This window comes from Coregonus lavaretus (genome assembly GCF_964263955.1).
Source record: "Coregonus lavaretus genome assembly, chromosome: 13".
Taxonomy (NCBI): domain Eukaryota; kingdom Metazoa; phylum Chordata; class Actinopteri; order Salmoniformes; family Salmonidae; genus Coregonus; species Coregonus lavaretus.
In genome coordinates this window covers 14,390,371-14,404,123 of record NC_140000.1, presented here as the reverse complement: position 1 = coordinate 14,404,123, position 13,753 = coordinate 14,390,371, and the positions used below count along the sequence as shown (strand labels likewise).

Below are 13,753 nucleotides of genomic sequence, written 5' to 3'. Positions count from 1 at the left end.
TGTGCATCTTCCTTAAGCAGTGATGCTGCCTCATGCTCATAAAATAACTCTTAAAGGGGCAATCAGCATTTGAAACAACAAAAAAGTGTGTCCCTGCCCCTGTTTCGGTAAAAAGCTGAGGGATCGGGCTGGAGAAATGTAACCACTCTCAAATCAAATCAAATCAAATCAAATTTTATTGGTCACATGCGCCGAATACAACAGGTGCAGACATTACAGTGAAATGCTTACTTACAGCCCTTAACCAACAGTGCATTTATTTTAAACAAAAAAAGTAAGAATAAAACAACAACAAAAAAGTGTTGAGAAAAAAAAAGAGCAGAAGTAAAAAATAAAGTGACAGTAGGGAGGCTATATATACAATAGAATAAAGTGACAGTAGGGAGGCTATATATACAGGGGGGTACCGTTGCATAGTCAATGTGCGGGGGCACCGGCTAGTTGAGGTAATATGTACATGTGGGTAGAGTTAAAGTGGCTATGCATAAATACTTAACAGAGTAGCAGCAGCGTAAAAAGGATGGGGTGGGGGGGCAGTGCAAATAGTCCGGGTAGCCATGATTAGCTGTTCAGGAGTCTTATGGCTTGGGGGTAGAAGCTGTTGAGAAGTCTTTTGGACCTAGACTTGGCACTCCGGTACCGCTTGCCGTGCGGTAGCAGAGAGAACAGTCTATGACTAGGGTGACTGGAGTCTTTGACAATTTTGAGGGCCTTCCTCTGACACCGCCTGGTATAGAGGTCCTGGATGGCAGGGAGCTTTGCCCCAGTGATGTACTGGGCCGTACGCACTACCCTCTGTAGTGCCTTGCGGTCAGAGGCCAAGCAGTTGCCATACCAGGCGGTGATGCAACCAGTCAGGATGCTCTCGATGGTGCAGCTGTAGAATTTTTTGAGGATCTGAGGACCCATGCCAAATCTTTTTAGTCTCCTGAGGGGGAATAGGCTTTGTCGTGCCCTCTTCACGACTGTCTTGGTGTGTTTGGACCATGATAGTTCGTTGGTGATGTGGACACCAAGGAACTTGAAGCTCTCAACCTGTTCCACTACAGCCCCGTCGATGAGAATGGGGGCGTGCTCAGTCCTCTTTTTTTTCCTGTAGTCCACAATCATCTCCTTTGTCTTGGTCACGTTGAGGGAGAGGTTGTTGTCCTGGCACCACACGGCCAGATCTCTGACCTCCTCCCTATAGGCTGTCTCATCGTTGTCGGTGATCAGGCCTACCACTGTTGTGTCGTCGGCAAACTTAATGATGGTGTTGGAGTCGTGCCTGGCCATGCAGTCATGGGTGAACAGAGAGTACAGGAGGGGACTGAGCACGCACCCCTGAGGGGCCCCCGTGTTGAGGATCAGTGTGGCAGATGTGTTGTTACCTACCCTTACCACCTGGGGGCGGCCCGTCAGGAAGTCCAGGATCCAGTTGCAGAGGGAGGTGTTTAGTCCCAGGATCCTTAGCTTAGTGATGAGCTTTGAGGGCACTATGGTGTTGAATGCTGAGCTGTAGTCAATGAATAGCATTCTCACGTAGGTGTTCCTCTTGTCCAGGTGGGAAAGGGCAGTGTGGAGTGCGATAGAGATTGCATCATCTGTGGATCTGTTGGGGCGGTATGCAAATTGGAGTGGGTCTAGGGTTTCTGGGATTATGCTGTTGATGTGAGCCATGACCAGTCTTTCAAAGCACTTCATGGCTACAGACGTCAGTGCCACGGGTCGGTAGTCATTTAGGCAGGTTATCTTAGAGTTCTTGGGCACGGGGACTATGGTGGTCTGCTTGAAACATGTTGGTATTACAGACTCAGTCAGGGACATGTTGAAAATGTCAGTGAAGACACTTGCCAGTTGGTCAGCACATGCTCGGAGTACACGTCCTGGTAATCCGTCTGGCCCTGCGGCCTTGTGAATGTTGACCTGCTTAAAAGTCTTACTCACATCGGCTACGGAGAGCGTGATCACATAGTCGTCCGGAACAGCTGGTGCTCTCATGCATGCTTCAGTGTTGCTTGCCTCGAAGCGAGCATAGAAGTGGTTTAGCTCGTCTGGTAGGCTTGTGTCACTGGGCAGCTCGCGGCTGTGCTTCCCTTTGTAGTCTGTAATAGTTTTCAAGCCCTGCCACATCCGACGAGCGTCAGAGCCAGTGTAGTATGATTCAATCTTAGACCTGTATTGACTCTTTGCCTGTTTGATGGTTCGTCGGAGGTCATAGCGGGATTTCTTATAAGCGTCCGGGTTAGAGTCCCGTTCCTTGAAAGCGGCAGCTCTACCCTTTAGCTCAGTGCGGATGTTTCCTGTAATCCATGGTTTCTGGTTGGGGTATGTACGTACGGTCACTGTGGGGACGACATCATCGATGCACTTATTGATGAAGCCAGTGACTGATGTGGTGTACTCCTCAATGCTGTCTGAAGAATCCCTGAACATGTTCCAGTCTGTGCTAGCAAAACAGTCCTGTAGCTTAGCATCTGCGTCATCTGACCACTTTTTTATTAGCCGAGTCACTGGTGCTTCCTGCTTCAGTTTTTGCTTATAAGCAGGAATCAGGAGGATAGAGTTATGGTCAGATTTGCCAAATGGAGGGCGAGGGAGAGCTTTGTATGCGTCTCTGTGTGTGGAGTAAAGGTGGTCTAGAGTTTTTTCCCCTCTGGTTGCACATTTAACATGCTGGTAGAAATGAGGTAGAACGGATTTAAGTTTCCCTGCATTAAAGTCCCCTGCTACTAGGAGCGCTGCATCTGGATGAGCGTTTTCCTGTTGATTAATGGCCTTGTACAACTCATTCAGTGCAATCTTAATGCCAGCATTGGTTTGTGGTGGTAAATAGACAGCTATGAAAAGTATAGATGAAAACTCTCTTGGTAAATAGTGTGGTCTACAGCTTATCATAAGATACTCTACCTCAGGCGAGCAAAACCTTGAGACTTCCTTAGTATTTGATTTTGTGCACCAGCTGTTGTTTACAAAAATACAGAGACCGCCACCCCTCGTCTTACCCGAGTCTGCCGTTCTGTCCTGCCGATGTAGCGTATAGCCTGCTAGCTGAATGTTGTCATTGTTGTCATTCAGCCACGACTCCGTGAAACATAAGATATTACAGTTTTTAATGTCCCGTTGGTAGGATAACCGTAATCTTAAATCGTCCATTTTATTATCCAAAGCTTGAACGTTGGCTAATAGGATTGATGGGAGAGGCAGTTTACTCGTTCGCCGTCGGATCTTTACAAGGCACCCCGACCTACGTCCACGGTATCTCCGTCTCTTCCTCACGCGAATGACGGGGATCTGGACAGAGCTATTGTAAACAGAGCTATGGATGCTATGATTGACCTTTCATGATATCAAAATTATAGTTTTAATCATGTTTTTGAGGCTATTGGGGTAAAACAAGCTTATATGTTGGGTTCTAATGGGGTACCACAGTTGAACTAATCTCATGAGGCTTAAGTTATATTCTTCAAGAATCAATGCGTACATATCATTTATTTATAAGTCCAGAAATGCATGTAGCAACTGCAGATTGTCCCTTTAACAAAATGATCAATAACTGATGTCATAATCATCCTTCACAGCAAAATTCATTTTCATTTCTCTTCTAAATGCCAATACATAAAACCAACACATGACTCTTTCAGACTCAGTAGGGACTTTGTCTTGTAATGAACCTAACCAGCATTGATCGCTTGGTGTTGCAGGTCTACACCCACCTCCATGTGATTGAGGAGAGGATGAACCAGAGCTTGGCTTTACTCTACAAGGTCCCTGCCTTGGCTGAGGAGCTGCACGATGATATCCGTATGCTACACTCCTCTCTACCCTCCTGTTAGCCATGTAGACAAGGATGTGGGGTTACTGCCCCTGTCCTAATATTAATGTTTTAGTTCATTCATAAGACATTTCGAAAGAGATAAGCTAGCATTTATCATGATGTCTTTTGTAAGACATTCAAAGTTCCAAATACAAATGTATCTAATTGCTAGGCTATTATTATCTTGACATTTCTCTAGGGAACTCTCATTCAGAAAATAAAGGATTGGTGTATATAAGGTGTAAATAACGCAGTGTAACCGTAAAGACATTATACTGTACTGTATATGAAGCTGGGTAGCACTTTAGTTTATTGTATTTCTCTAAACACCTTTCCTGTTTTTAAAACCTGCTTGTTTCTCTCCCTCCCGGTAGAGGAGCTGGTGAAGGCGGAGCGAGGAGACATCAGTGAGCTCATGACAACTTCCTTCTCTGAGACACGCACCACCGAGGAGCTGCTTCCTGCCGAGAGTGAGGAGGAGAAGGATGACGAAGAGGAGGAGGAGAGAGCCTTCCAGAACAGGCCCTACCCACCCCGCATCGGTACGGACACACACACACACTCATGAATGAGCGCATACACACAAAATGTCTCCTCTTCAAATTATAATAATATAATAATAATAATAATATAATATAATATAATAATAATAATAATAATAATAATAAATAATATAAAATGCCATTTAGCAGACGCTTTTATCCAAAGCGACTTACAGTCATGCGTGCATACATTTTTTGTGTATGGGTGGTCCCGGGGATCGAACCCACTACCTTGGCGTTACAAGCGCCGTGCTCTACCAGCTGAGCTACAGAGGACCACATTGTTGAGGACCAAATTGTTCAGGAATTAATTCATTTCTTTGAATACAAGCAGTAAGTTAACATTTTATTTTTGTATCTTGTTTCTGTCCTGTCTAGACCCACAGCCCAACGCTAAGAAAGGTGAGTTAAAGGGAAGGGACATGAAGTCTGATATTTGTCTGCCAAAATGTCATTTTCAAAGAAAGAAGTAGTTGATCATGGCTGAATCTGTGTGTTTTCTGCCTCTGCACTCAGCCTCTACAGACGAGTATGACTATGCCACATCTGAGAGAAGCCCCACATATGAATATGAGGAGAAAGTGAGAAAAATCGATTGTTTTTTTTTATTACAAACGTACACATCACTTTACAGACATGGCTTCCTACTTGCACTTGTGTTTACAACACAGCCAAGAGTTACGCTGACACATTATGTAAATCACCTCATCTCTCCTTCTCTCCCTCCATCCCTTCCCACTTTGTATCTCACCCCCTCATGTGTATATGGAAAAATAGCTTGTGTCGCAATGCAGCCTCCACGTGATGAACTGCTACATTTTTACTCCATTACTATAACATCCTCTCACAGCAGGAAGGCAACTCCCATAGAGATATATTTAATGGGTTCTATTTAATTCTGGGTACTTTCTCTGTAATGACCTATTAAATACCCCCCTCTCTCTCTTCTCCTCTCTTCTCTTTCTCTTCTCTTCCTCTTCCCCTCTCACTCTCACTCTCTAGATTAACACCTCTGTGGAGCTCAAGCAGGTGGTCTACAAGTCTCCTGAGATCCAGACAGATGAACTGGTGAGTCTGCTACATAGATAACACTGTGTCTGGATGGGCTGGGCTGGGCGGACCCTTCCTCTCCTGTGGTATTGTAAGTCATTCCCATGATGATATCAACCTCTACTTTCTCCATCCTCCCCTCTTTGTGCCCTCTCTTCCCCTTTTCTGTTTCTGTCCTTAGCAACCTGACGCCCTGGAGACGTTCAACCGCGGGGCCATGGTGGGGTTGCTGGTGGTCGCCGTGGCCATCGCCATGGTGATGGTGATCAGTCTGTTGCTGGTGCGCAGGAAGCCGTACGGCACCATCAGCCACGGCATCGTGGAGGTAGGAGGCAGGGAATCAGACAGAACAAACACCTGCTCACGTTCAGATGCTGCCAGTAGAGCTCTTTATTGCACATTAGTGTGTGGGTTTAAATATTGTTTTGATTTATCTGATCATCAGACATCAAGGCTTCCTCCGATCTCAATGTCATAAACCTTCTTCCTTGATCATCCATCATGATCATCATCCCTTCCAGTTCCATTACTCTCACAATTTATTAATTTGTTGATGTTTGTTTATACTTGTGTACGTACAGCTTTTAGCTGCCATGTATGCAAAATAAAACTAAACTAAACACAATCAATAAATAAATAAAATGTATGCTATAAACCCCTTTTTACATCAGCAGGTGTCACAAAGTGCATTACAGATACCCAGCCTAAAACCCCAGAGAGCAAGCAATGCAGATGTAGAAGCACAGAGGCTAGGAAAAACTCCCTAAAAAGCAGGAACCTAGGAAGAAACCTAGAGAGGAATCAGGCTCTGGGGGTGGCCAGCTCTCTTCTGGCTGTCCCAGGTGGAGATACATGTGGCCATTCAGGCCAGATTGTTGTTCAAGAAGTTCAAACGTTCATAGATGACCAGCAGGGTCAAATCATAACCATGGTGGCTATAGAGGGCGCAACAGAGCAACACCTCAGGAGTAAATGTCAGTTGGCTTTTCATAGGCAGGTATTCAAAGTGTCTCTCCCTGCAGCAGCACGTAGGAGAGACCCTTTATGCTTATAGCACAGTAGTGTCCCCTCCTTCCTGCTTATAGTACTTCCTTATACAGTAGCACTTCCTTGTACTGTATCTGTATCAGTATTACCTTTGACCCTCCGTGTCTCACAGCAGGTTGACCCCATGCTGACACCAGAGGAGCGCCAACTCAACAAGATGCAGAACCACGGCTACGAAAATCCCACCTACAAATTCTTTGAACAAATGAACTGAGGCTGTGGGTGTGGCCTCCCGGTCATGCCCAATCACACGAGGCGCTCCCTTTCTTTGTTCCCCTCCTAGGGGCGGTCCCAGTCACACCCCCTATGATGTATTAAGATGTATCATTACGACCAACACTTTAATGTAACTTGACAAGCAAATAATGGGGAATATGCCCACAAACCTCTGACCAACCATGCCCCCACATCAGTTTTTGGAATGTAAACCAGTAACGGAGACATATTACCAACTGACCAATCCTCTTACTCTTCTGGTCTAGAATAAAGGGGTGGACATTAATGCCATAGTGTAACAATCATCTCCTTTAGAGAGATTCACTCCTGTCTACTTGGATAGGAATGGCTTGAGTTGACCCCCTTATTCTTAATAAATTGATTGATATTTGTCAGAAACTGACTCAATGTTGAACAGTGCATTTTGCTTTGTTGTTTTTGTCATCTGTTTATTCTTTGTTGGATTGTGTTACAGCTCTGATTCATTATATTCCAGTTCAGATAAATAGTGTAAAATGTGAATGTACAATATAGTATAACTGATCTAAAACTCCACACAAACTGGTTCTCTATCTAAAGCTACAATGACTCTGACATGATGACCACCAAGCCAACCCCACCTCCATGAGTCAATGTAGGACAGCTTCTTTCAAAGCCAGGCACAGTTCTAATGGTTAAGCAGAGATGAGGAGGTTGGGTTGGGAATGTGAGGTATTGAAGCTTGATTGACTTAGTTATTACTTACACCAACATATATATTATCAATCCATAGTAAAATGGGTTGGTGGTCTTTTGATATTCAGCCCAACCTCATCTCCTTCAGTCTGTGGCATCTGACACAATCGGCACCCAGAGCCTATTCCATGTCATGTGAACTATTTAATTGAACTAATGTACCATTAAGTTAAGTGAATGACTGCTACCTAAAAAAAAAATTAAAGTAACCAGAAGTCCATTATTTTTATGAAAGCATGCAGATTTGGTGTATGACGCTACCGTCTTTGTGTTGTTCCTGTTCTTTGCTTTTGATAAGATGGAAATGTGACAGATTAAAATGGACAGTGTAAATATCTTTAGAAAAAACATGACATAAAAATAGACATTTCTAGAATGAATTTGCATCAGTGTAATGGAATAAAAACAAAAAAAGAAGAATACCTTGTGCTGTTCAGAGAGAGAGAGAACATTTTCCTAACATGGCTGATTGAAAACGGACTGTTGTAAAAACCAGCACAAGACTACACAGTTAACTTCTGACTGAATGTATTTTAGGTAGATGTTGAGACTCCATCCTCTTCGATAATGTATCACTCCCCTAGTAGAACCCCAAGGACTAACCTGTAATCAATAGACAAGCTACATGTCCAGTACCTTCCTCATTATCTCACCGTAGTTTAACACTGGATGTCTATTTTCACTATTTGCAGGTCTGAATGAGAACAGTGGGATGTCATTCATTATTGTGGTGCAATGGACTTTAGAATTAGGGAACATTAGTGATGTTGGCAAAAATTGTGATATTGGGTAACAGTTGTGCCTAAGGGAGGTATGCCGAGGCCTTGTCTATTACTCAGATTGGGTGTGACCACAATATTTGCTCTAGCACACCTTAGTGGGAGTTATTTTCAGTTTATTGCTTCAAATTCAAGTAAATCTTTAGGGACATAGCAGGTTTTTAGGCAGGATGAACATACAATACAGAACATATAGATTCTGTATAAACACCAGTTGAATGTTAGTCCACTGTTGATGCTACTTTTTCAGTTCCATTTCTCATCCTAGGGAGAGGGGTTGCATCGGTCACAGTTGTTATGATCAATATCATTCACTGTTTATAGATAAGGAGGGATTGTCCCCTTTTTCAATGACTGATTGTTGACGTCTTGGATGGGTTTTATGTTGAATTTATTTTCCACTACATGACTTTGGTACCAGAGAGAGTTCTCTGTGTTGGATGGTCACATACACAGTAGGAGGTTTCTTTGTAATCTACAGTGTCAACGACAACTACTGTTGGCCTACTACAGATGATCCTAACCAAAACCAATCATCTTTCACTACTCTCAGAATTATGAAAATAGCACTTTTTAAAACACCACCAGTCCTGAAACATCCTTAGAGGTTCATAGTGTATTTATAAATAGGTTGTTCTGCTGTTGTGTACTTCATGAAAGCACTGGCGACATGAGGGAGTAAATTATTGATCACATCGGAGGAGAGATGTGGCTGACTCACCCTCATCACCTCAAACCGTTCTGTTTCTTTATTCAAACACTGCTTTGAATATGGGGAAGACGAGGTCAAATACTTGATCTCAGAGATTTGAATTTTCCATGTATTGCTTTTGGATTGTAGGAATCACAGGTTGTGGTTGCTGCATCAAGATAAGTAGAGTGCTGAGATAGTCCTTGTATAATTTGTACAGCTCCATTTAGTGAACTAAAACGTGGTATGTTCACAGTTTGTCAGTTGAACCTTGTATCGATACTACTGAAACTATAGAAGAGAATAAGCTTGCCTATGTTTCCCCAAAGACTCAAGGTTTTCATACCAGCATTTAGCAGATATAGAATGGTGTATACTGTAGTGACTGAACACATATTTGTATGTCCTCTCTTGATTAAGATACTTCTATGTTGGCCTTCCTCCCCTCCCCATCCAATGAAAATGTTAACAATTATATGGAGTTTAATTGCTGCATTATTGCCTTTTACAATGCTGTGTTTTGGATGTAATAATTTTTTTTTTTTGTAAGTAATAATCAATTGGATAGAGGGTCATGTTTTCTCGCTGTATGAAAAATGTAGTAGCTTGTATAAGAATACGTATTGGCGCCCTAAAGAGGTGAAGTGATGTCTAACCTGCAGTTCAGATACAGTAGACCTACGCTGTCTGTAGGTCTATAACTAAATTGTCCATGGAGTGGCGCCAAACACAACTGTGAACAAATGATTGCTCTGTCAGACACAGATACTGACTATATATAATTTGAACTTTCACCATTTTGACTATACTCTGATTGGATACTGATGACATCACAGAGAGCTGATCTTCAAATCCATTCAGAACTTGACCAAAGACATGCTCTGCTCTAGAAGAGATCAGACAACTGACTAATTTGACCAATTGTCATTGAGATCTGATTAAGCTAATTAAAACTGTAATAAAATTACACATGACCCACGAAACACTGTTTCTTGTATCACTGTTCTTCAGCTCTGAGCACAGGATGGGATAGTTGTCTTGATTTTATAATATCAGCCAGCATGGGGTCACCAACAGAGACATGTATTCTGTCACAGCTATAACCAGAGAGCTATTCTCTGATTATAATAACACATTAATAAACACAACACCCACAGGAGAGTGGAGTGTTCTGAAGTTTGGCTTATATTGTGTGGCTGGGTGTATCTGTTTTATGATCTAGATTGGTGAAGGTATCTATACTGTGTTCAACACTGTAAACAGTTTGCTGCCATATTTGGGGTTTGAGGTCTTGAGATTGAAACCCACCTTCATATTTGTACAAAACATAACCAACGTAGCTAGTTAAGGGAATAAACCCTCAAGTGTTCTGCAAATGTGTTTATGCATTTTAATGGATGTCAGAGCGTTGAGTTCAACACAACCACACATCAACCAAACACCTATTTAGATTCAATAGAACATGAAGCACAATGACATCACATCCTGTTCTTTCACCTCAAAATGTCCATTCCAGTTGTAAACATCACAGACTGTAACTCAGTATATGCAATGGCAGGAAGTCAACATGGTTATATGGTTTGTTCTAGGCCAAATGACAACCCTCAGCAGCAATACTGTCTTAAACTCCATAGACAATGGTTTTGCTTGTCTACTAAGTCAAATTCACTTGTTCCAATTGAAACTCATCTGAGTGGAATTATAAAAATAAAATAAAGTGTCAGCAGGCTCAGCACATGTTATTTGGTTGTAACGTTATTAGGCTTTAATTATGACATTTTTTGTTTGTATTTTCAACTACATTTGATAAATCATTATTTATCTAGGCCAGTGGTCACAAACCAGTCGGTCGCGATCTACTGGTCGATCTCAGAGGAATTCCTATTAGATCATCAAACATTTCTGTAAAAAAACAAAAACAAACGATAAAGCCTTGCATATATCTTTTTTTAAATCGTTTTGCGATGTTCCCGCCAGATGCACTTGATTCAGCAGTCCTAGCGCCGAGAAGGCAAAGTGTTCCTTTTTTTTACCATTTCATGGGTCTGAGGGTAGAACTCCGCCTTCCCGGCAGGCCCAGAGAGCAAATCAAGTGTACCTACTGGCCTACCGCTGGCTAATCAGATAGTTCAGATCGCCTTGTTTGACCTCGAGCCAAAGACTGTAAAAATAAGCCTTGAACGCACAGCAAAGTTGATGCTGTGAGATTTCAAAACTGTAAAAACCATGACTAGAGAGAAAGTCAACAAATACAGCAAAGCGCTGCTGTTTTTATGAGTAAGTTCATGTTTAAGTTGTTAGTCAGCACTGTCAAGACTTTGTTTAACACTTTTATAAGCCATAAAATGCGTGTGCAATTACAATGAATGGGTATAGCAAAGTGTTCCGATAGGCTTGCGTTGTTATTATTAGCGGCTTGTGCCTTTTTTAATATTGTTAAGTTGCGTCAATTCAAATCTGGTATTGGGAACGAAAGAGGTCAATACACGTCTTCTAAAATAGACTAGTATTTTAATTAATGCAAAACCTTCAATGGTAAATATGATGTTCGTATATACGGGTCCACTGAAATACCACGCAGGGCACTCAGAGAACTGATGCATTGTTATAAGTTCTTCCCTAAATACTCTGACAGAGATAGTTCCCGCTCCCTGCTGGCCTATCAGAGTAGAGACTGAGCGTGGTTTAGACTTACTCAGCCTATCGTTGGTGCACAGGCTGGTCCCAGTCCCTTGGCGCTTCACAGTTGCACACTGTTGCACACTGTTGCCAGGCATACAGTGAGGGAAAAAAGTATTTGATCCCCTGCTGATTTTGTACGTTTGCCCACTGACAAAGAAATGATCAGTCTATAATTTTAATGGTAGGTTTATTTGAACAGTGAGAGACAGAATAACAACAAAAAAATCCAGAAAAACGCATGTCAAAAATGTTATAAATTGATTAGCATTTTAATGAGGGAAATAAGTATTTGACCCCCTCTCAATCAGAAAGATTTCTGGCTCCCAGGTGTCTTTTATACAGGTAACGAGCTGAGAATAGGAGCACACTCTTAAAGGGAGTGCTCCTAATCTCAGCTTGTTACCTGTATAAAAGACACCTGTCCACAGAAGCAATCAATCAATCAGATTCCAAACTCTCCACCATGGCCAAGACCAAAGAGCTCTCCAAGGATGTCAGGGACAAGATTGTAGACCTACACAAGGCTGGAATGGGCAACAAGACCATTGCCAAGCAGCTTGGTGAGAAGGTGACAACAGTTGGTGTGATTATTCGCAAATGGAAGAAACACAAAATAACTGTCAATCTCCCTCGGCCTGGGGCTCCATGCAAGATCTCACCTCGTGTAGTTGCAATGATCATGAGAACGGTGAGGAATCAGCCCAGAACTACACGGGAGGATATTGTCAACGATCTCAAGGTAGCTGGGACCATAGTCACCAAGAAAACAATTGGTAACACACTACGCCGTGAAGGACTGAAATCCTGCAGCGCCCGTAAGGGCCCCCTGCTCAAGAAAGCACATATATCAATCAATCAATTTTATTTTATATAGCCCTTCTTACATCAGCTAATATCTCGAAGTGCTGTACAGAAACCCAGCCTAAAACCCCAAACAGCTAGTAATGCAGGTGTAGAAGCACGGTGGCTAGGAAAAACTCCCTAGAAAGGCAAAACCTAGGAAGAAACCTAGAGAGGAACCAGGCTATGAGGGGTGGCCAGTCCTCTTCTGGCTGTGCCGGGTGGAGATTATAACAGAACCATGCCAAGATGTTCAAAAATGTTCATAAGTGACAAGCATGGTCAAATAATAATCAGGAATAAATCTCAGTTGGCTTTTCATAGCCGATCATTAAGAGTTGAAAACAGCAGGTCTGGGACAGGTAGGGGTTCCATAACCGCAGGCAGAACAGTTTAAACTGGAATAGCAGCAAGGCCAGGCGGACTGGGGACAGCAAGGAGTCACCACGGCCGGTAGTCCCGACGTATGGTCCTAGGGCTCAGGTCTCTCAGTTGGCTTTTCATAGCCGATCATTAAGAGTTGAAAACAGCAGGTCTGGGACAGGTAGGGGTTTCGTAGCCGCAGGCAGAACAGTTGAAACTGGAATAGCAGCAAGGCCAGGCGGACTGGGGACAGCAAGGTGTCATCATGCCCGGTAGTCCTGACGTATGGTCCTAGGGCTCAGGTTCTCAGAGAGAAAGAGAGAACGAGAGAATTAGAGAGAGCATACTTAAATTCACACAGGACACTGGATAAGACAGGAGAAGTACTCCAGGTATAACCAACTAATCCCAGCCCCCCGACACATAAACTACTGCAGCATAAATACTGGAGGCTGAGACAGGAGCGGTCCGGAGACACTGTGGCCCCATCCGAAGAAACCCCCGGACAGGGCCAAACAGGAAGGATATAACCCCACCCACTCCGCCAAAGCACAGCCCCCGCACCACTAGAGGGATATCCCCAACCACCAACTTACAATCCTGAGACAAGGCCGAGTATACAGGCCCGTCTGAAGTTTGCCAATGAACATCTGAATGATTCAGAGGAGAACTGGGTGAAAGTGTTGTGGTCAGATGAGACCAAAATCGAGCTCTTTGGCATCAACTCAACTCGCCATGTTTGGAGGAGGAGGAATGCTGCCTATGACCCCAAGAACACCATCCCCACCATCAAACATGGAGGTGGAAACATTATGCTTTGGGGGTGTTTTACTGCTAAGGGGACAGGACAACTTCACCACATCAAAGGGACGATGGACGGGGCCATGTACCGTCAAATCTTGTGTGAAAACCTCCTTCCCTCAACCAGGGCATTGAAAATGGGTCGTGGATGGGTATTCCAGCATGACAATGACCCAAAACACACGGCCAAGGCAACAAAGGAGTGGCTCAA

General features: G+C 43.3%; 1 protein-coding gene across 2 annotated transcripts in view; it reads left to right on the top strand.

Moving 5' to 3' along the window:
• The window catches only part of LOC311140329 (amyloid beta precursor like protein 1-like), a 58,769-nt gene extending 48,546 nt beyond the window's left edge, over window positions 1-10,223 (top strand). Inside the window, exons 11-17 of one of the 2 annotated variants that reach the window (XM_084175348.1) lie at window positions 3,684-3,783; window positions 4,171-4,338; window positions 4,717-4,740; window positions 4,855-4,919; window positions 5,341-5,406; window positions 5,570-5,713; window positions 6,551-10,223. In XM_084175348.1, the coding sequence (XP_084031474.1) occupies window positions 3,684-3,783; window positions 4,171-4,338; window positions 4,717-4,740; window positions 4,855-4,919; window positions 5,341-5,406; window positions 5,570-5,713; window positions 6,551-6,649 (666 nt within the window). In that variant the 3' untranslated portion in view covers window positions 6,650-10,223. Of the gene's footprint in view, window positions 1-3,683; window positions 3,784-4,170; window positions 4,339-4,716; window positions 4,741-4,854; window positions 4,920-5,340; window positions 5,407-5,569; window positions 5,714-6,547 lie in introns of both variants that reach the window. The other variant, XM_084175347.1, reaches the window with a different exon arrangement.
• Window positions 10,224-13,753: the final 3,530 nt, after the last annotated feature.